This window comes from Lichenostomus cassidix, chromosome 9 (genome assembly GCF_008360975.1).
Source record: "Lichenostomus cassidix isolate B80296 chromosome 9, HeHo_3.0, whole genome shotgun sequence".
In the NCBI taxonomy this organism is placed as follows: Eukaryota; Metazoa; Chordata; class Aves; order Passeriformes; family Meliphagidae; genus Lichenostomus; species Lichenostomus cassidix.
In genome coordinates this window covers 8837781-8859729 of record NC_139490.1, presented here as the reverse complement: position 1 = coordinate 8859729, position 21949 = coordinate 8837781, and the positions used below count along the sequence as shown (strand labels likewise).

The following is a 21949-nucleotide window of genomic DNA, read 5'->3' as shown; positions in this document are numbered from 1 at the left end:
GTACCCTTCTTGGACTGATAAGGAGAGCTCACTTTAGCTCCATTCTCTGCTGTTAGCTGAGTAAGTAAAACTCTTGAGTAAATATGCTCAAGGTGCTGTTGCCGGTGATGTGATTCAGCTCCTCGCTTCTGGTTGGAGTCTTTTGGTCCTCCTCTCTGTTTTCATAACATTTTCTACTACAGTATAACTATAGCAGTTGTGGTGACCCTGTTTTGTACAAAATGATGTGTGGTCTGTGCTCTCAGGTGCTGTTACCAGTATCTGGTGTATATAGACAAAGGGCAACTTCACCTGTGTTTTTCCTTATAGGAATCTGCACGTGGTCATTGGAAGTACAGCTTCAAGCAGAATTGGTGGTGTGTGGTTGGATAGGATTATTGCTTTCTGATCTTGTGGGCCATCACACCTAACCTTGCTTTGCTAGAAATCTCTTTAGCTGTGGAAAACAGTAATAACTTTTGCACCTAGGTTGTTACACAGTCTTGTTCCTGCCTGGATACCTATTTTATGGAGAAAAATGGAGAGAATGACAGAGGGAGATGAGGATAAAATCTTAAATAAGTGTGACAGTGCCTCTCTTTTTAGATTCCACTGGATCACCAGGTGGGGTTTTGATGAGCAGAGGAAAGTGCCATATCCTCTTGTGTTTATATATGTTAAATGGTGCAGTTCAGGTGTGCCAAGTGATGCGTCTTCCCTTGATATCACAGTGCTTTGCTGCTGCCCTGCTCTCACTACAGGTCAGATAGCACAGGGTGGACAAGAGATGAAGTGTCCAAGTCCTGGTGTCAACCCAGGTATCTGTCTCTGGTGCTGCAGGTGAAGAAACCTGGAACTACTCCAGCAGGTGAGGTGTTGTATCCCTGCTGTGGTATTTCAGAGCTGGTCACTAAGACAGGCTGGTTCTTACATGGAAAAGTGTTTTCCTTGTGGTTCCACTCTGATGGATTGATCTGAAACATACTTTGGCCTGTCCATCTGTCCCACTTTCGGGTGATTGGATCTTTGTTACCAGGTTATTCTCAGATCACTCCATGAAAAACCCAACAACCCATAAATCATAATATACATGGCCCAAATGCAAGTGTATGAGGCAGAGCTGTCCTGGAGATATCACAGCATGGATTAGAAGTGGGACAGTCTGGAAAAGGCTAGCAAAAATATTCTGGGAGATAAAGGACTGATTTACAAGGAAGGATTAACTGTTCAATGGGTATCTGCCAACACTGAAGCTAGAAGTTTGTGAAAGATATAGTAGTTGATAGTTAAAAATATGTGGACCAAAATGAAAAAATGAGAATCATTTACGATGGTGGGACAATAGAAAAGGGTGTTATGAGGACAAGTAAGGTAAAACAAAGAGGAAACCTTTCCTGTGCAGCCCAAAATAGACTGCAGTGTAGACTGCTAAAGAAAGGGCTGGAAACTCCATCGCTAAAGATGCTTAACACCATACTGGAGAAAGTCCTTGCAAAAGCATTGTCATGAGCAGCCCAGCTCTCACCTATGGGGGCTGGATGACCTAATGTCTCTTCCATTTCTAGCCCTGTGCATCTATGATTAAAGTAGTTTATATAATGCAAGTGCATTTTCAATTACACTCTGCCTTCTTGCGTGGGATAGTGGTGCTGCAGAGAACTCATCATATTTGTGGCACAATTACAGCATGACTTGTAGGAAATACTGCTGGTACTTGGCCTCCCAGAGACTCTGATCTTGTTCATAAATATATGTTGGCTTTTCAAGCCATATAGGTATGTTATAAGACTGCAGTGCTCTTTTCTTCTGTCTTCCCCTTGCTTGGAGGCCATAAATATGGAGGAAGTAATAGAAAGATAAATAGAAGGAATAATTGATTCTGGTTCGGCAATCCAGTGAGCAGGCGCTGGTGAAAATGTAAAAGTTTATTGTTGTAGATGTGTAATACACCAGGAGTCATTGTCAGCTGCTCTCTTGGACCAAGGTCTGTTTTCTGAACCAGAACAGGACATTAGCTAGAGCATAAACACAGAGAAATTAAAAAGAACAGTGCTGGTTTGAATTTGGGCTTTCAATGCATTTTGTGCTCTGCTGGATTTTTGTGGGGCTTATAACACTTAATGTTTGGAGGGATTCGTTTTCACTTCCAATTATTTTATAATTTTGGTTCATTTTGAAATTTATGCACCATGCCAAAAGAGTTTGTGATGTGTTGAGTATCTTTGTCAGTGTGTTACAGGGCATTCAGAGTGCCATCAGAGATTTGTCAGGGTACTTCTCTTGCAGGCATATTTTTAAAATATATTCCTTTTAAGAGGCTGTCTTGGAAGCAGCCACTCTTGGGTTTAAACTAAAATCTGCCAGTATCAAGTGTGACAAATGTGGTAGACACTACAAGTAATAAATGTCTCGAGAAGTGGGATGTTGAAGTCTCTAAAATGCTTAGGTACTGATTGGTCTCTGAAATTTATCTTGGAGAAAGGGTACTTCATCCCCATTTGAATGATGAATATTGGTGGAATTGGTCCCATGCTTGTTGGCACTTTGTAACAAACCTGCACTGACACCATGGTCGAGCTGGGCTTACTTGTGATTGAAGAACGAGATTGATTTTTGTGGTTGCCATAACAATTGGATTGTTGTGTGAAAAAATGTTAGTGGCATTCACTGGAGTGAGTTGACAGCTCTAGGATGCCTGTTCCCAAATTAAAACAACTGTTTCCAGCTCTGAGAAATGGTGTCTGTTTAGCTTTTGCAAGATGGAGCTCAGCAGGGTCTTAGAAATGACCTGAAGAGCTTAAAGATTCTAAAAGTGCCTTTGCTATGCTTAATTTTAAAATGCCAGCTGTGAGGTGGAGTTAATAAGGGTAAACCAGGAGGCTGAGCTTCCACTCCCACCAGGCTATTGTATGTATTCACAAAGTGGAGAGAACAGGACAATCTAAGGAGTCCCTAGAAGAATGTAAATGCACTGCAAGTGTCTAGACATGCAGTCACTTGTACTGGAAATGTCTTAGCACTGACATACTCAAGTTTAAAGAAGGCTTGCGCTGCCGAAACTTTAATAAACAAAACGATGGTCATTGCTGTCTCACCTCCAGCTGAAGCAGTCTGGGCTTTGGAAATGAGCTGATGCTTCTGCAAAAGATTCAGCTTGGTGCTTCAGGAGCCTTTGGATGACTGGAGGGACTATGGGCCATGACAGCTGAGCCTAGGGCAAGGCTGGATGTCAGTGTGTAGCCACTGAGCTGCTTGAGTCTTGAATGCGGTAATTCACAGGCAGCAGCTTTCAGCCACCTTTTCCAGGTGGCTTCTGGTGTGTTCTTTGTTCCCTTTTGTAGTTGTTTTGGATGTGTTGATCTCTGTGAATGTCCAGTGAACACCTTAGGTCTGAAAGTTGCCTGTGGGAGGGAAGTCAGAATGGGAGGTAAATAAGGTAATTAAGTTCAGGTACCTTGATTCTATCAGCTTCCTGAGAGAGGGAATTGGAGAGGGAGGTGCTGATCTCTTCTCCCTGGTGACAAGACATGTGGGAATGGTTGAAAGCTGCACCAGGGGAAGTTTAGACTGGATATTAGGAAGCATTTTTTTAGTAGATGGTAGAGGTCAAACACTGTAACAGGTCTTCTAGAGAGAGGTAGTCAATGCCCCAACACTGTCAGTGTTTAAGAGGCATCTGGACAATGCCCTTAAGTACAGCATTCTTTAATTTGGTCAGCCCTAAATTGGTAAGGAAGTTGGACCAGATGATTGCTGTTGGTCCCGTCCAACTGAAATAGTTCTATTTTTTTCTGTTTCATCCCCTTCCCTTCCATTTCCTATTTCATCCCCTGTGTCTGGGTTTTCTGTTAGAAGACTTTCAGTCTTTCCCTGCTCAGACGCTTCCTTAGGTGTTCTGATTTTCTTGCAGAGAATCTCTGTCTTTTTCTCTCATGAGACTTGGCAGTGTAAATTCTGCCCACAGCCTCATTCCTGAGCAGTCTGAGTTCAAACAAATGCAAAAGCTGGGGCTTCAGCCCAAGTGACTTGAGACAGTGGTGGCTGCAGCCAGGACCAGGAGGAGTGGTGATCTGCATCACACAGGAGCATGGACATGGTTTGGCTGCCAGCTGACACGTGCTTGTGGTGCCTGGGGTGAAATTCCTCCATCCTCTGTTATGCCTGGTTCCTGAACAGCTGGGTCATACTTGCTTCTTTTGGACTCTGCTTCCCATGAAAGGTTGCATCAGCTGGTAAGGACAATGTTTTGCTTCATGAAGGGTTTTCTGATCCTCTCATGGGTACATGCAGTTCTCTGGACTGGTATTTCATGGCTGTTGGCATTTATTAGTGGTGAAAATCTGGGCTCCATGTCTCCACTGGTGAGTTGACTCATCTGTGTGCTGCTGCTTGGGAAGATCATTGAGTTACACAAGAGGATCTGTGGGGTGCTGCTTTGTCTACTGTGTACAAACTGGCACTTTTCTCCAAGCTGCAAGAAGTTTGCACTGGCAGCACCCAAGCTTTGCCCAGCAACTGGTCATGCCAGAAACCTTGCCTCTAATACAGCCTGAGCCTATGGCTTACCACTGCAGTGCTTCATCCTGATCCAGGTAGCCTCCCCCTGGAGCAAAGAGTGAGTCCTGACCACTGGCATTTGTAATCTCCTAGTATCGTAGGTTCTCATATTTTATGATTAAACTAACTGATATGTTTAATTCTGAAGAGTTTAACTGGCAAAAATGAATATATTGTACCAATCTTTGAGGCACCAAGTGTACAGTGTTTTCTCTGCTGATTATTGTGAATACCTTAGCATAGATGTATACATAGATGTATGTATTTGCACAAAGTAAAACAAACAGTTGTTGCAGTCCTGTGATCTGTGAGCATTTTAATTGCCATGACGGTAATTCCAGCTCACCAACAAACTACTGATCTTACCTCTACTGCTGCACTAGCCATTTATTTTAGGTCCTGTTAAATGTAAAAAGACTAACTGCTCTGCAGACATGCTTGTCTGCTTTAATTAGTCTTCCTGAAGCTGTGCAAAGAGCAACTGCACTTAATTAGCTTTCTTTAAATTAGGATTGATATACCAGCCTGTATAGGTTGACACTGTCGTTACTGTCTAATAAACTAAGTGCTCTGTTCTGTAATTTTTTTCCCCCAGGTGGTTGATTTGCAAGATGCAGACAGAGCCAGCTTTAGCAGTGCCCTTGTCACTGCCTCTGGGCTAAAGGTGGCTTGGCCAGTGCTGATGGAGGCTGGCAGGGTCTGGGCAGTCTGGGTGGCTCCTGCTTTCCTGACTCTTGCTCGCAGGTCCACCATGGTCAGTGTGAGTTGCTCTCCTGATCCTCCCAAAGTCTTGGAGGCATTGCCTTGCCTTGGTGCTTGAAACCTCTGAAATAAGGAGAAAGGGGGAAAGAGTTTGTTCTTCTATTGGCAGAAACTCCATGCCAGAACAGTTTTACCTCTGCAAACCTGCATTAAACATCTGCTTGGCATGAAGAGGGTCCTGTAAAAAGTGGAAATTTCTACACTGAAATGGTTTTTTCTTTGACCAGTGCTGGGCAGTTATTAAAGGCACATATTTATCTCCAGTCCCTTCCAGCATGAAGACCAGAAAATCTCTTGTGTCTCTATGTCTTAAACCATTTTCTTTTTACCAAATTGTGTGTATGTTGTAACAAGTGGACTTAGATCATCTCATTACTTTTACAAAGTATGTATTGACAATTTGACATGAATAAACCAGGTTTTCATTAAAAAAAATATGTGATGACAGTGAGAGATGCTTCCTTTGAGGCCTCAAAAGATGGGAGAGAGGGGAATGATCTAGCTCCTTAACCTCCAAGGTCACCTTGGTGGCCCTTCTGACGCTGGAGACACTGCCAGTTTGTATATACCTGTAGTCAATGCAAACGTGTGTGCATATAGCTGTGGATTTTAAATAACATCTTTGTCAGCAGGTGCATGAAACATTCTGTCCCTTGTGGTTTAATCAAACAACTTGCTGCAGGCTGGATGTTGTTACTGGTTACAGTCAGAAATGTGGTCTGATCTCTTTGAGATCCCTTGTGCCACAGCCTTTGGGGTATTGCACAGCCAGACAGGATGGTTAGGGCAGGAATTTGAATGGCTCCTTCCTCTTCACAGGGCAGGCTTGCCACATAGCTGAGAGCAATGTTGTTTCTTCACCCAGATGGTTTTTGTCAGTTGCCTCCAGGGTGTGTGCCTGGAGGTGTGTGCAGGGGTGGCTGGTGTAGGTGCCAAGGGAGGGGACAATTTGCAGAGCAGTGGGCAGGCTGTGCTGCCCACACCCAACCTTTGCTCCCCTTGCTTCCACTGCATTGCCTGAATCTACAGGATGAGAGATGGCTCTCTGTGGCATCCTGGAGATAAAAGTGATACCACTAGGCCTGGAAGAAGAGCAGGAGGAGATAGCTGAGAGCATGAGGCTGTGCCCTAGAGGAGCAGGTGTGCAGGGTGCTGCCCTTGGGCTCAGAGCACCATGGATCCCACATGCCAGCCTTGGCTCCTATGGCCACCTGAAACTTATGCAGTAATAAAACCCGAAAACCAGAAATATATTTAGTCACACTTAATAATGTTGTTACTGGTGAGCTGAATTCACTCAGAAAATTTCATCTAGGTGTAGGCCTGTGTGCCAGGATTATCTCACTGCTAAGAATTTGGAGCTCTGCTTTCAGGTTGGCTTTTCTTGTCCCATTGACTACCTGGCCATTGGCTCTGCAACACTTCTGCAGCATCCTTTTGCCAAGGAGTATCATTCCTTGTTTTCTTTGCTTAGTGACTTTCTTACCTCACCTTGCAGTCTGTGCCCAGAATAAACTGCCTGTGACAAGCTAAAAGTCCAAGTCCCTTGAATAGTTCTACAGGAGAAACAGATCTGAGCCTGGTGGTTAAACATATCCAAGCTGGTGAGAAATGCTAAATCAGAATTTGGGCCCCACTTCAGCTTTGCATCTGTGAGTTTATGGCTCTCAGATGGCTGTGAGCTGTGTCTGTGCCAGCCACTCCTGTGCTGAGAGACTGCTCAGAGCCACCCAGCACATCCTCAAGGGCAGCAGGCTGAGCACAAAGGGAGGCTGTGGCTGCCCCAGCAGCCTCACAGGTTTGGACTCTCTGAACTGGGACCACCACTGGCCTCTGCAGTAGACTTGACTGGCCAAATACATCTCAGCAAAGCAGCCCATTAGTTGCCACCATTGTATAAATGTGGCAAAATGTTTGGCACCCCTGTATTTCTGCTCACCCCTGTATTTCTGTTTAGGGCAGGCTGCAAATAATGCACTTTGTTGAAACCAATCTGCTAATTTTTTAAGTCCCTGGAGCTAAAATTCACAATGGGTGGCCTGCTTGTGGTAGCAGGCCCTGAACATCTGGGACAAGCTCTGTACTTCCCTAACACAGGAGTCCTCATTCTCTTTGAAGAGGCTCTTAACCTTTTTTCTTGCTCACTTGCTAGATAAAGCAAGCCATTCGTGTCCCTTCAGTTGAGTCTTTTAAATGAAGTAACTTAAAGATTTCCTGGATGTGGCTGGGGGGGACAGTTTATACCCTGTGCATTAGTGGAACCTGGCATAAGTACATGCAGGCTGGCACACGTGCATGTCTCCATCCTGTTTGTTACATAGGAGTGTCTATCTGCATATGCACAGCTCCCTAAAGAGAAGGAGGTGCCTTGGAGTGGTGGTATCCTGAAATTCCATCCTTAGGTAGAATGTTACGGAATCTGTATTTATGGAATTAGGGTTGTTTGCAAACTTTTAAAAATTGGTTGATTTCTAGTGGTGGCACCAACAGATCAAAGTCCTGGTTGAAAGATTTTATATCTTTGTGTCACAGTCTCTTAATTTGTTTAGATGCATGCAAAGGATCAGAAACTAATGTGCATCTGGGGATTAAGGCAGCTTTGCTATCCAATCTGAAAGCCAGCATATTCTGAAAGATTTTCAAACTCTCAGAAGGCAGTGAAGTGCTTTACTGATTTTTACGTCTTTGAAAATCTCTGTTTAGTGTGCCTAGTGGAATTACATAAATATGTGTTGCCAGCTGTCTGACAGCAGCAGATACCACCCAGAGCATTTCAGTATGGAAGTGGTAGGTCTGCAAAGTTGGGGACATTGCTCTCACTGAGAGAGTACCATACAAAAAGACACTTGCTCCTTTAAAAATTTGCTGTAATTTTTCCCCTCCCACCTCTCTTACCCCAGGAGTAATACCATTGTTTATGCTGTAAGAAAAATAGTGTGTGTTTGCATTACATGTCTCTAGAAGAGAGTTGCTATCATGATATGAGTATTTCTGTGGCAAAGAGAAAAGAAGAAAAGCAGTGGTCTGATCTCTTCCATGGCAGTCTCAGCCTATACCATTGTGCTAGGGGATCTTTTAACTAGGGAGGGGCTGAACTTACTCTGAAAGTTAAGATAAAAGCAAAATAAAATAGCAAACCCATTACTTTACTGACTTCACTGCTCTTTAGCTTTGGTCCCACATTTCTCAGTGCTTGGGTGAACTTTGCTGTAGCCCAGAGGTCTGGGAAAGAAGTTGCTATAGGACAGCCTAGGATGAAGGGAGGCCCTGAAGCAGTTTAGGGAGTTTTATTTGTTGGTGCTTCAGGTTTTGTGTCTCACTGGTGCCAGGCTCTGCTCTATTAAACATGATGGTTCCTGAGTCAGATGCTTTATTTGTCCCATCTTTGTGGCCCTGGACCATATCTGTGGTCCAGCTTGGTGTGTTCCCTGTGTTCCTGCCACCCACTGCTACAGGACATACATATGTGAGCCTTCCAGGGCAGGGCTGGGTATTCCAGGTGCCACCTGGTGCAGCACATGCAAAAGGATGTTCAGCTTCTCCTGAGCACCAAGTTGATTTGTAAGATCTAAAGAGCTGCTTTGGAGCTCGCCCTTTCTATAATTTGCATGGTTTTTCTTACTGAATCTGCTTTTCCCTTTGGTGCATAATGGGCAGTGTAGGTTTTATAAAGTCCTGCAGCTCCTGGGTGTCATTGCTGGGACCAAAACTCTCACTCAGTTTTGTTACATGCAGCTTGGTTTGTATGTGTTTCAGTGTCTCTGCTCGATGCTAGCTGTGCTCATGGAGTGTCAGATGGTGTGACATCTACTCTTTGGCATGGTCATGAGGGTTATTTGTGTTCCATTTAGCTTTGCAATTAGGAACAATCTATTTTTACTCTAGCTTCAAGGCATTGGGACTTTTTCCTGCTTGTTTCTTTGGAGTGAACTTGATGGGCTAACTTGTTTAGTTTTTGTGGAGGAATATGTGTAATGAAATGAAAGCTACTAAGAGCAAGCAGTTAAACCAAAAAGAAAAATGAAAACATACCCAAGGAGATTCACTTGTCTAAACCATTTTTTAAAAAATAGATCAGGTTTAGAATTCAGGTTAGATTGGAAGATGTTTCAACAGAGTCTTCTGAAAACATGGTTGTTGTTGTCTGGATGTCTCTGATGGGCTCTGTGTTTTGATACCTTCTCCATGACTGGGAGATAAATTTTCCTTTTCTTCTTTTTTCTTTGGATAGGAAAGAATGCATTTTCACCATCGACCCATCAACTGCCAGAGATCTTGATGATGCTTTGTCCTGTAAACAACTCCCTGACGGTATGAAATATATTTTACAAAATACTTTTAGTGTTTGTATTCAGCTGTTGACACACTTGTATCTATAATTTGTCCTGAAGTATTCTTTGCCAAATATAAGTCGGGTAATAAACTAGTTCTTCTCGTGTTTTAATTGCTTGTTTTTAGAAATCTTAGAGCAGACGTCTTCAAGCTGCACTCAGTCTTGGTGTTAGAAAATGCAGAGCCACAGTGTTTTGCATAATCAGAGCTGTAATTTGATTTGAGCAGATCTCAGCTGTCTCCTGTCATTATGGGAGTTACAGCTGAATAGCTAATACACCACTCCTGCAGGCTAGAGTCAAGTGGAACTTTGACCTTGTGTACGCAGTCCATGGGTAAAGGAATCCAGTTTTTTGAAGGTCACTGTCTGAATTGTTTTTTGGTGTTTATGGGATGCTGGGAATTGTCAGATGAGCACAGTGTGCCTTATAAGTTGTGTTTTTCTTCTCATTGCCTTTTGAGCTTTCTCTTCTGCCTTATTTGTACTTTTACTATGCCGTAAGCCAACAGAACAGAAAGTAAAGCTCCAGAAGCCAAGTCTTGATGATTATGACCAAAGGAACTTCTCTCTTGTAAGCTTACTTTGCCATCCAAGCTCTGCTCATTTCATTTGATAAGATCCAGTAACAGGCTTGGTTAGAAATATTGCGTGACTAGATTAGCCTATCCACTCGTAATAATGAAGATAAAGTGATTTTTTTTTTTTTTTTGGTGTGGGTTTAGTTTTTCTTGCTCTTGCTTATCATCGCAATATGATGACATCCAAGATGTAATTTCCATGTTTTGGAGTTGATTTCATCCTGCACAATATGGCCAATGAATTGTAATTTTATTTAGACCCAAGTACAGAGTACTACAACAGTGCTGAAAAATGGATAAAAAATGCAGAGGTGAAAGAAAATTGGAGGCCAATAAAATTAATTGTACTTTTCAATAGCAGTTTTGAGGCAAGATTGAGGAAAAATTGCTATTCTGTTTCACAGAACATTGAAACAGTCTTCTTGAGAGATCCTAAACTGAGCTCTCTTCTCCCTCTTTACACTTTGTCATCTGAATTACTGTAGGTTTATGACAGTGTTGTGATCCCACTGGTCCTCAGATCTAAAGTGTTCAAGTTCTGGCTTCTGAGCATTTGCTGCTCACATCCACGTGGGTTTTAGATGCTGCAGGAATCGTTCACTGAGCTGGTTTGTGGTGCAAACCTCTGCATTGTTCTCTTATCCATCAGCCATTTGGAGAAAGTGTTCAAGGAAAATATCAGTGTGAACAAGAATTCTTCACTGCCAGAAAGCCTGCAAAGCCATTGCAGGGCTGTCACTCATGCTTGGGGCTTGTGGCTGTATGTGGTGACGAGGATGTGGCCACCCTTGAAGTCTGCCTTGTCTTTCCAACTCCAGCAGAGGAGAAAAGAGGCAGACAAGTGAATGCACCCACCAGTAGCTGTCTCATCCCAAAAGCCTTTGGTGACCCCTGTGGATCGTTTTCCATGAGCCATTATTTGGGAGCCTGCTTGCAGCAGCCCTTTGTGTGCCAGATCTGCCTTTTGGCTGGAGCTGTGCAGCCTCCCACAGGCTCATTTCACCCTGTTTTCCCCACAATGAGAAGATGCTCTGAGCTGGAGCCTTTTTAAAAAGTGATCTTATCTGTGCCTGTCCTGGCACAGATAAGGTCACTTTATTTCAGTCGTTAGTTTGCATCCTGATGGGGAATTCAGAGATAGTTCCATCAACCTGTATCTGGATGGCACTGGGCACTGTCTAGCTGGGGACATGCTTCTCTTCAGCTTCTGGCATAGGGGACTTCACCCCTCAGACCTGCAGCTGGCAGAGGACAGCCAACACCCATCTTGTATCACAAGTTTCTGGGACATTTTCTTGCATGCAAATTGACTCTCTGTGGACTTGTTACTTTTTGGCCCAATATGAGCTGCCCACCCTGCTTCATGATTTTCAGTTTGTGGTCCACTGTGGCACTATGTAGGGTACTGTTAGGAGCCCATGAAATGTGGCTGGTGAAAGCAGGGGTATAAATCCATCATCATATGTAAAGTTTTCTAAGATATCTGTACTTTGACTTAATTTTTTTTTCAGGAATTTGCAAAATTAGACAGGTCCAAAATGGAGTCCTTTGGGGTCACTTCTTTGTGTTCATTTGCTTGCAAAGCTATGGCTGTTCCCAGCACTTTGGTGTTTAGGAGAGCCCCTATGGGAACCTCAATCTTGTGCTTAATAGGGCCTTTTGACATGTTTTGGAGGTACCCTGTGAACTTTTGGCTCTAAAAGTTGCTATGATAGCTGCAATTATTATGACAAAGAGTTGTTTTAGAAGTTAAGAGCGTGTCCAGGTCTGGCAAGGCTGAATCTCTCATGAGGGCAAAGTTGTGTTAAGAGTTAACACAGCTTTTATTCCAAGTGTAAGTGTGGTTACAAGAAATTGTTATTTTTTCCATCTCTTTTGCCCATATGTAAAACACTTAAAAAAACTCCACCAAAAAATCCCAACATGAGCAAACCACATATCTTGGCATCCTCATGATGTCAGGAGATCTCCAAAAATCAACAGAGAATGCAGAACCCAATTCAGAATTCTCTGATGGTGTATAGCACACTGTATTTCTACAAAAGTCTGCACTCATTGCCCACACTTCTATCAGACAGCTAAATCAGGGCATTTCAGAAGATTTTGGAGAATGAAATTGTCTTTGTCTTCAAGCAGTCATTGCTAATTTATTGAGGATTGTGACAGTTCCCTTGCCTTGAAGGATGTTAGGCAACAAGCAGAGAAATAAGGAGCTGTCTTTGCACCTCTGTGGAGTTTCAAGCGTTCTCAGTGTGATCCTTATCAGATCTGGTCAATGGATGCAGGACTCACCCGTGCTACATCCTCAGTAAAAGATGGAAAGGAATTTTTTTTCCGAAGTAGTTCACAAATCTATCATGAAGAACTACCCAGTAGCAGTGTCACTAGCAGAGGAAGCATGGGATGGCTGTGGGAAGAGCTGTATTTTTAATGGAGCTCGCAGTAGGCTATTGCAGCAGTTGGAAACTTTTCCAGGGATATATGTCTTAAGTGGGCCAGTCTGGTTTTGAGAGGATTTTATATTGGAGTCTGTTTCTGATTAACAGCCGTGCTCCTCGTTATTGTTTAATGATAGCAGTAGGGAGGTGAGCTTGCTGTTCACATTTGTGAGTGTATATTTTAAAAGAGATCAGCTCCAATAAAGAAGGAAAATAGGGTTATTTATGTAACAGCTGCAGAAATATGAACAAACTGTACTCCATTTAGATGATTCAGCATAACCTTGGAGTAAAAGATGGCTCTGGCCTGCACCTAGTTTCTACAGCCTTTGTAGAGCTGTTTCAGGGTTGCTTGAGGTTTTAAACAAGTTCATTTCAGTCAATGCTCTTTTGTGATCCTTTCTGCACGTCTTCTAGCAAATTACTGGAGCCAGGAAGGCACAGCAGAACTGTTCTCAGGTTGTATGGATGTCGCAGAAAGTAGCTGTACCATTTTCAAGCCTGAATGTTTTCACCCAGAGTGCAGAGATTTAAAGATTTATTCTGATCTCAGCATGGCAAGTGACCTGCATGTCCCAGTGATACCAGGCAAGTTTCTCACACATGCCAAACCTCTTCTGGGAATTACCTGCCAGTGCAGGTAATTGTATTTCTGGTAATGTACACTGCTGATGCAGTCACATATGAAGGCTGCTTACTGGTAGGAACAGATAGGGAATTTGGCACATTTCAAGGCAGACAATTCCTTCTAGTGAAAGGTCAGGCCATGATGGAAAAAGATGCAGGAGAAGTAATGGGGATGTGTTTCTGATGGGTTCTCTTTTGATGCCAATCTCAAAGCAGTGGTTTGGGCCACACTGACAGAGCTTCTGTACATCTTTTTGTGTGTTTATTAATAACTAACATGGTTCTCACTTGTGTTTTTCTTTCATTCCTGTATTCCTACAGTTTGTTACAAATTAATTCAAGTTCAAGTAATTTACATATTTTTCTGGGAGGAGCTGTTGTACTGCAGAATAGAAATATGTTCTACAGACTGTTTGTCCTGGTTTCCATGTCCTTAGTGACACTGGTTGTCTACATTCTGGAGTGGGGCCATAAATAGATACAATCATTGACTCTCCCCAGTGTTTGCCCAATGACCTAAACAAATGAGGCTTCTGCAGTGTGCAGCCCCCTGTTTTTTCCATTTCCCTTAAATCCATTCAACCTGTTGGTGAATTTTAATCAAATGTACCTAAGGGAAATGGGATAAAAACTTCAAACACATTGTGTTTCTATAAGTGTCATGAAAATGGGATATAAGCAAAGAAGAGAGCTTTTCTTAGTGACCCAAATCTGAGGAGAGTGCAGCATGTATGACCTTTGTGGTTGGCACTAAGTTCTTTGCGGGCTGCAGTTTTTGGAAACAGATCTGCAGAGTTAGACTTAGATCTCTCTTCATGGAGCCTATTTCACACATTTTGGTAAAGCCAACTAACGTTTTGCCAAATGTTAATAAAATTCTCCCTTATCCATTGCAGGCCTCCAGGCTCTGGGGCTGCTTTTCTTAGACCTGGACAGCTTAGTAGACATCCTCTGGGGTGTGAACTTTATAATCTTGTGCTTGAAAAACCCCTGTAGAGCCCTGGTAGCCCCAGGATGTTCTCTGCCATCTCAGGTGACCATCTGGTCGTCTTCTTCTTTGACCCTCATTCTTTCCTGATGTAGGTTGCAAACACTTGGGATGTTTTAATTTCACAAAATTCTGTTCACATATATTTTTCTTTTAAAGATGTAAATATTCTGTCTTCTATTCAATTTTGTCCCCCATGCCACTTAAGGACTGCAGGGTGAAATTTGCTCTAACAAAATGTAGTACAGGACCCCTCAGCTAATCCCTCTGGTCCCTGCAGGACAGTATCAGGAGAGTTTGTAATTGGAGTCTTGCTGTGCAGAGTTGCTTAAGATAAACATGGAAGAACGAACTAGAGTTAAATCAAAAGTTTCATCAAAACATTTATGAAATTACTATGCTTCCTTCTTTGCAAGCTCTTTAAGATGAACAGACACTGGACCTGGAGAGGAAATGATAGAAACACATTGACATATGAGTCAAATGTCAAATGATCAGAAACTGCAATTTGCTTAGATTAACTGCAGGAATCAAATATGGGAAAAGGTAAAGAAGGAGTGGGATTGTGTGTAACATTTCGTCAATTTTCACTTTAGTATCAGACATAATTAGCTAGTCTCTCCTGTTACCTGCTGGTTAATCTGGGGATGTTTTTTTGTGTCACTGGGAGAGTGAAAAAGACATATTGCAGTGATTAAAAAGAGGTACATATTCTTTCTTCCTATTGAGGGCTTGTGGTTGCAGATTCTTTGAAATATGCAAAATGCTCTCAGATCTCTGCCAAATCCTGATCCCTGCTGTGCCCCACAGTGGGCTCCTGTGTAATACTGGGAACTGCAGTGTGTACAGTATATTTTGCCTCTTCCTTTAAGGTAATGTGGGGTTGTGTGCGGAAACACACATCACTTCCAATTTCCAAGTGCAGGGTTGAATGGAATCAGAGGGCTGGATTGAGTCAGCTTTTCTCCACCAAATATCTGTCTTGAAATTGGTGGGGGCAAGTTGATGACGTGGGGCTCCCCTCAGTTCCAGTGGGAATAGGGCAGGTTGCTCCAAACTGCTGGTGGCTGAAAGGGAAATAGACTGAGCCAAATCCCCAGACAAGTGCATTAGAATGGTTGATAAGGTACTGAGGTGATTAAAGAAGTTTGGATTTGATTAGAGCATTAATTTCTAGAACATAATTTGTTAAAATATTTTTTGCATATATTTGAAAGCTGCTTGTGAGAAGCTTGATTAGAAGCTTGGTTAAGCAAAATTGGGCAGGATTTGTGATTTTTAATCCATATTTATTGTGCTGAATTTTTGTGTCAGATACAAATATTTTATAAATATTTCATCCTTATCCCGAAAGCTTTTTTTTTTTTATTTAATGGTATGCAAAGAAAGCCATGTGGCATAGAAACATGGGATTAAAACAAAATAAAAGGTATATTGTGTGTGAAGGACTAAGGTAGCTAAGACTGTGGCTGCAGAACATGCAAACAGATGTGCGAATACCACTAGAATTACTCATAAAAGTGAGTTTACTTTTCTGCAGGGAGGAGAGATGCTCTGGGCAAAGTCGCCTTCCGGATCGTTTCAGTTCATAAATTCAGGACCTGGGACAATTCCCCAAAGATTTAGAGGCGCGGGATTTTGTGTCCTGGCGGATCTCACTAATATTTGTGCATGCAAACTTATAAAAAGTTAAAAATTCAGAGAGCATCTGATTGTGTATTGAAGAAAAAAGAAAAAGAAAATGTCTGTAAGTGGCTGGATAATGGAAAGAAGATCCAGAAATTCTTTTACAAACAGATCTAAAAGCATTTGCCTAGGATTTCTGTTCATAAAAAAGGACCTTGGGGACCAGGAGAGTCTTTGGTGAAGAGCCACAAATGACAGAAGATGACCAGACAGACCTAGAGAGAAGAGCACTTTCCAGTGAATGTAGCAAATCAGAGTCAGAGGATATGTGAGGAAGATCAACTTTAAAAGGGTATAAATAGCTGGGAATACATTCCTACATGGTTAACTTCAGTTGTATGTTCTGTTACATGTAGGCAGCAAAAGAGTTACTGCTGTATATAGTCTTTGTGATCAACTTCACAAAATGACAGGATCCCTCAAAATCACTGCATTATTGTTTTAACTTGTTATTTATTGCAATGCAGGGTTTCAGAGCCCAGATGAACAGGAAAAACATCTTACACTGTAATTCACTGCAGTATTTCTTGATAGTTGACTGTTATGCTAGCTGCGCAGAAAGAGTAAAACCAGGTGCAGATGGGAATGTTTTGGAAATCTTTCCAAAAATAAACAAAAGAGTTGGATGGCCAGAAGTAAAATCTCAGCAGCTTCCTTCTGTTCCCAAAGAAGTTGAAATGTCAAGGCTGTTCTGTGGAAGTGCATTGTATGTGTTTGGCCTAGCCCTACCTCCCAAGGTCTCTCTGAATGCTGGGGAATGCTCACTCAGCCTTGGGTTACTGTGGACAGCAGAGATATCACAAAAGGGACTGACATAGCAGTAGGCAGAGGCTGGTCCCTCCCCACTCTAAACCTTCATTTCAGGAACAGGATGACATCCTACACCCAAAAATACTGTAATTCATTATGAAAACTGCTGGGTGTCACTTCCCATCTCTTTAAATTTGAAGACTGCTGATTTCCTGATAGAGCCTCTTGAATCAGTCTTGGAGTACAAACAATTGATGACATAAATACCAGAAATTGTCCTTTTACCTTCATCATGTTGGCTGCAAACCTCACTGCTGAGAGGCTGCTGAGAGAGCTCAGGACAGTCTGTCTTGGTAACTCTTCCCCACCAGCAGGGAGGACTTTCTGAGCCAGGAATCCACATCACAGCAGCACAGCCATTGCCTCTGTGTCCTGCTTGACATCTTGTCTTGGTGAAGGGTGGAAGATACATCAACAAACTGTTGAACTGGAGTCTGCATGGCGAAGACTCATGTTGGGTCTAAGTTCTAAGTAGTCATCTAGATATTCTCCCAGACGTGACCATATAATAAGTAATGGCATTCAGTGGATAAATCAGATGTGTTCAACAACTCTTAAGTTGCACATTACACTGAGTCTTGCAAAGAAATCGATACAGTTTACAATACCTCCATGTAAAACTCACTGTTTTGGCACTTCACAAGGTGAAGGCACAGGGGAAACCAGCTCTGCTGTGTACCTCTGCAGTGTAAGCAGGTACCCAGCAGAGGAATGGGGACAAAACCTGCATGGGCAGGTGGGAGACACAGGCATTGTTGCATAAGGAACCATTGTGTCTGGTCACAATCTTCCAATGGACAACTTCGATATATCAAAGAAACTTCATGTTCCCTTTATTTTCCATCATTATACTGTCTGTCCCCAAGCGTTCTGTGGTCTGGCCTGATTTTTACTATTAAAATACTTGTGCCCCACTTTTATCTGTATTTTTCTGCTTGTATCTTGCCCAGCAGTGTGAAAAAATCCTTATTCAGTGTGTTTCTGCTGTTGCATATCATTGCCTGTGTCCTTCAGTCTGCAATTAAATGTTTTATCTTGTACATGCTGTGTGAATTCTGTCCTGAGTATTTAGTGTTTTTCCCTCAGGAGAGTATCTTCCTTTTGTAAGTATCCAACTTAATGGTGCAGTGGTATCACTTGCACAGAAGAGCTCTTTCATTCTTCTCTAGAGTGACTGCATCAGGTTTTAAGGTAGCTTTCAGGACAGATGTAGGTAGTAGGTGCCTTCTGGGTGGCAGCATCTTCTGTCACAAGGTGTTGGAGAGTTGACAGGTGTTTGCTCAGGACAGGAAACTCATTCTGTTTCTCTTCCTCAGTGATGTGATATGATCTGTGAGGTCTGGAGACCTGATTCATGTCTCCATCGTTGTCTCCAGCTCATGGGAGTTTGGAAGTTGGGAGAACACCAACAGCACAAAGATCTACTCTGTGTTCTCACAGGAGGACTGACCTTCCTGCTCTCCTGAGAGCCTGAGAATGCCTTGTGCTGAGCAAGAGCCACCTCTGAGCATCCGCTTCAGATGTGGGGGTTCACCTTTCCTGCAGGGACTTGTGCTAATTTGTGTGTAAAACTCAGGGTTCTATAATGCAGAGCTCATGAAGTGCTGTCTTATGAAGGTGTCCTGGCTTTGTTTTGAGGTATAAAAGTGGTTTTTAAATTCTATTAAGTGGTTTTAGGACATTGCTGAATTTATTAGCTGCTGGAGACAAAAATTTTATGCAATTTACATGAAAGACCTGCTTCCAGAATTTAATTTAGTAATAGATATAGTCTCCTCATAATTCTGAAACTATTTTAAGAATTGCTGATGGCTCATGGAAAGCTCTAGAAAATATTTCTGGTTTTCATCTTCACTTGTCCTTCACTGCAATTAATGAACAGCTGAGTTTTGTTTTGGACCTCACCTAGAGCCAATCCCAAACTGGTTTGTAAAATTGTAGTTGACTCTGTAACACTCAGTTGATGCAAAAGACAAAATGGCCAAAGGTCAGGGTAGCTGACCAGAGTAAAACAGTGCTTTAAAAGTCATGTTATTCTGGATTTTAAACACATTGATGTCCAACACTGACCTTTTAACTTAAAGAAGAAAACAAGAAAGTAACAAAAACCCTATTCTCCTTTATTTTTCTGTAAAAGTCTGAATATTTCCTAATTCTCTTAGAACCGCTAAAAGCATCACTTCGCAATGTCACCATTCCTGTCCGTGGTTTCTCAGATACTTCTGGAAGATGAGGAAGTGCCAAGGCTTCCAGTGTGGCAAGAGTTAACATGTAATGATGTTTTTATTTTTATTTTTCTCCCTTCTCCTGTGATCTCATGCTGTTGCTCAGTTTGGAGTAACTGGGGCCAATCTTGGTTCTGCTAATGTTGAGGATTTGGTCCAGCTCCTGAGATGAGCAGTTAAATGAGAAAGGTCATAGCTTTTATTATCTTTACATCAGCCCAGCTCCTCAAGGAAAGCATGAAGGTTGAAGGTTTTAATTGTGATTTAAGGAGGAAAGCAAAAGCCCAGACCCAGCCAGCACTTTTGCAGTCTGATGCTGATGCACTGCAGGTGCCCACACCCTCTCTTTGCCACATGAATGTTGAGGGCTTGACTGTGGCCACCTCTCCAGGTGCTACAGGTCCCCAGAAAGGTGACTAAGCATAGTTCAAAGAAGAGTTGAAATTTCTTGAAACCTTGGCCAGCCTGTTTCTGATGGTCTCAAAGTCTCTCTGTGGAAGTGTGGGACATTTTTCGTGCAAATCAGTGGCAGGGAGGCTTGGTAGTACATAGCATTTTTTGGGTTGTTACCCTTTAGAGGTGCTTGCTGTTTGCTCAGACAGTTTTTCCTTTTTGAAGTTGTTGCGAGATTTACTAAATGGATGGAAATGTTTGGGTGGAAAAGTTGCTGCTCTGTGCCCTGGGGACTTGTCCTGCTCTTGAGATACATGTTCTGATCCTTTTGCCAGAGTCTTCTTCTTGTGAAGTTATGTCAAGGAAGAGACCTTTAGAGAAGGAAAAAGCTATTGCTTGCTTAAGAAAAAGGGTGCGATTAGTTGCATTTCAGTTGGCTAAAGGGCCATCATGTGATAGTTTAAAAATTTGGTTTCTTGGTAAACAAGTTAATGGATTTATGCTCAGTTGCACTGAATCTTCAAAAAGCAAAATGGCCCTAGGGCACACAAGTAAAATTAAGGCATTTTCCTTGTTATTTTAAAATAAGTAAAGCACACTGTCTGATTTTTCGAACAGCAGCTTGGCTTTCTGTGGTGGAAAAGTAACCTCAGCTGACAATTAAAGCCACCCATCTTTGCCTTTAGGCTCCAGAGCAGACAAATAACTTGCTCTTTCCGTGGTTCCACTTTTATTTTTTATTAAATGCTTCTCCTCTGGTGCACTCTTTGCTTTCCCACTTGCTCTTTTCTCCTAATCAGTCATTCTCTTTTCTCTCTCTCTTCTCTCTCTATTCCAAGATGGTAATTTCTGTAACCCTTGAGCTGTAGATGTACATACACATGCCAAAAAGAGGCAGAAATACTTGGGTCAGGTCCTTCATTTAAAGATGTGTGTTAAAGGTCTGTGATGGTACCTGGTTGCAGCAGCTCCCCCAGGTCTTTGTGCCAATTTCTGCTTCAGTGCAACTTACATTAGTTTTATGTCCACCCCTTTATGATCTGCAGACCCCCTGGCTGCCCTTTCTGTAGCAACAAAACGTGCATGTGGGTTAAAGGCTTCATTTCTCTCACTTTATGCAAGTTTTTCATACTTTTGCAAGGTGCTAAATATTGTTTAGCAGGTAAGAGCAGCAGCATGATACCCCCAAGGCAGTGGAATGGGAAAGCTGTAATTACTTGCTGCAAGAGTTTGGTCTAACCAGGGAACAGCCTGGGACTACCTTGCACTTCTGGCAGCACATGGGTAATTGGCTGTTTTCTGGACAGAGCAAACACTTTGCAATCTGCTTTTGACTCTTCTGTATCTCACTGAAGGGTGAAGACAGTGTGGGAAACGGGTTAATACAAAAACCTTATTAACACATTTGCTCGTGTTTGACTTCCCTCCTGAGAATGATGATTCTTGAAGGTGAGGTGGAAATATAGGGGAGTGTGTCTGCATGGTGGAGAATTACCTTCTGATGTTTTACCATGTCTTACCTCGAAGAGCTGCATTTTGCCCCGAACTTCACATATGCTGGGGTATGAAGTGAACTTTCTTGGTCTGTGTCTCTAGATTCGTGCTATTACTGAGTAGGGTTGCTGAAGACAGGGAAGAGGGATTTGTCTTCAGTGTGTTCTCTCACATAGTGTTCAAATGCATTCAACTCTGCTTTCTAATTCCAGGGCAAATGCTTGATGTGACCTCCTGGGTTGTCAGTTCTTATGAAGCATTTACAGTGTGAAAATGCCTTTTCCTTGTCTTCCAGCTCCTTCTTACCAATCCTTTTTTGTTTATAATTTTTTCAATAAAGAACTTCTCTGAGCCGTTTTGTCATAGAAAATGAGATCATCAGTGAAAAAATAGGGAAAAAAAAAGGAACAGCTCGTTCTTTGTTCTTCTGCAAGGTGCCAACGCTCTCCTTTGATTTTAGCATCATGTCAACACAAGGTTTTGGCATGGGTTCAAACAAGCCAGGTCCTCAGCTCGAGGAGCCAAACCTTCTCCAAAACAACTATGTGCCCATCGTGCTGGGGGAGACCTGCCTCTCATGGTTCTGTCACTTGGTGAGCTCTGAGAGGGGATCCAGAAAGCTGACGAGAAACAGGTCTGTTTGTTCTGCCATTCTCGCTGCCACATGATGGGAAATAAAAAGGGAAATTGTCCTCTCTGCATGTGGCATCACAACTGTGTTGTTTGCAGTAAGGTGGCAACAAATCCTGTCCCACTGGCCCAGAGCATTGGCCCAAGGAGAGCTTGGATGGCTGAGTGCCCAGCCCTTTCCCTATTTCTACTTGCAGAGCTCAGGAGAGCTCCTCATTGCAAAGGGCCTCATTACTGGGTTTTGCAATGCAGTGGTGTATTTTCAGACAATGCTCCTGTCTCCCATTCATCTCTGTCACCACATCCCTGTAGTTGCAGTGAGGAGCTAATAGGGTTCAGCTGGTTAATAAAACACGCCTTGCTCGATTCTAAACTGCAGTCCCTGTTGCTAAAACATCCCCCAAGAGCAGCTTTGCAGCAGTAGAGTTTGAATGGCGTGACAGTTTTGC

General features: G+C 42.6%; 1 protein-coding gene across 1 annotated transcript in view; it reads left to right on the top strand.

The window, feature by feature from the left end:
* The window catches only part of DIS3L2 (DIS3 like 3'-5' exoribonuclease 2), a 180832-nt gene that overhangs the window by 83886 nt on the left and 74997 nt on the right, over positions 1-21949 (top strand). The window contains exon 11 of the mRNA XM_085069257.1: positions 9530-9609. Within this exon, the coding sequence (XP_084925383.1) occupies positions 9530-9609 (80 nt within the window). The remainder of the gene's footprint in view (positions 1-9529; positions 9610-21949) is intronic.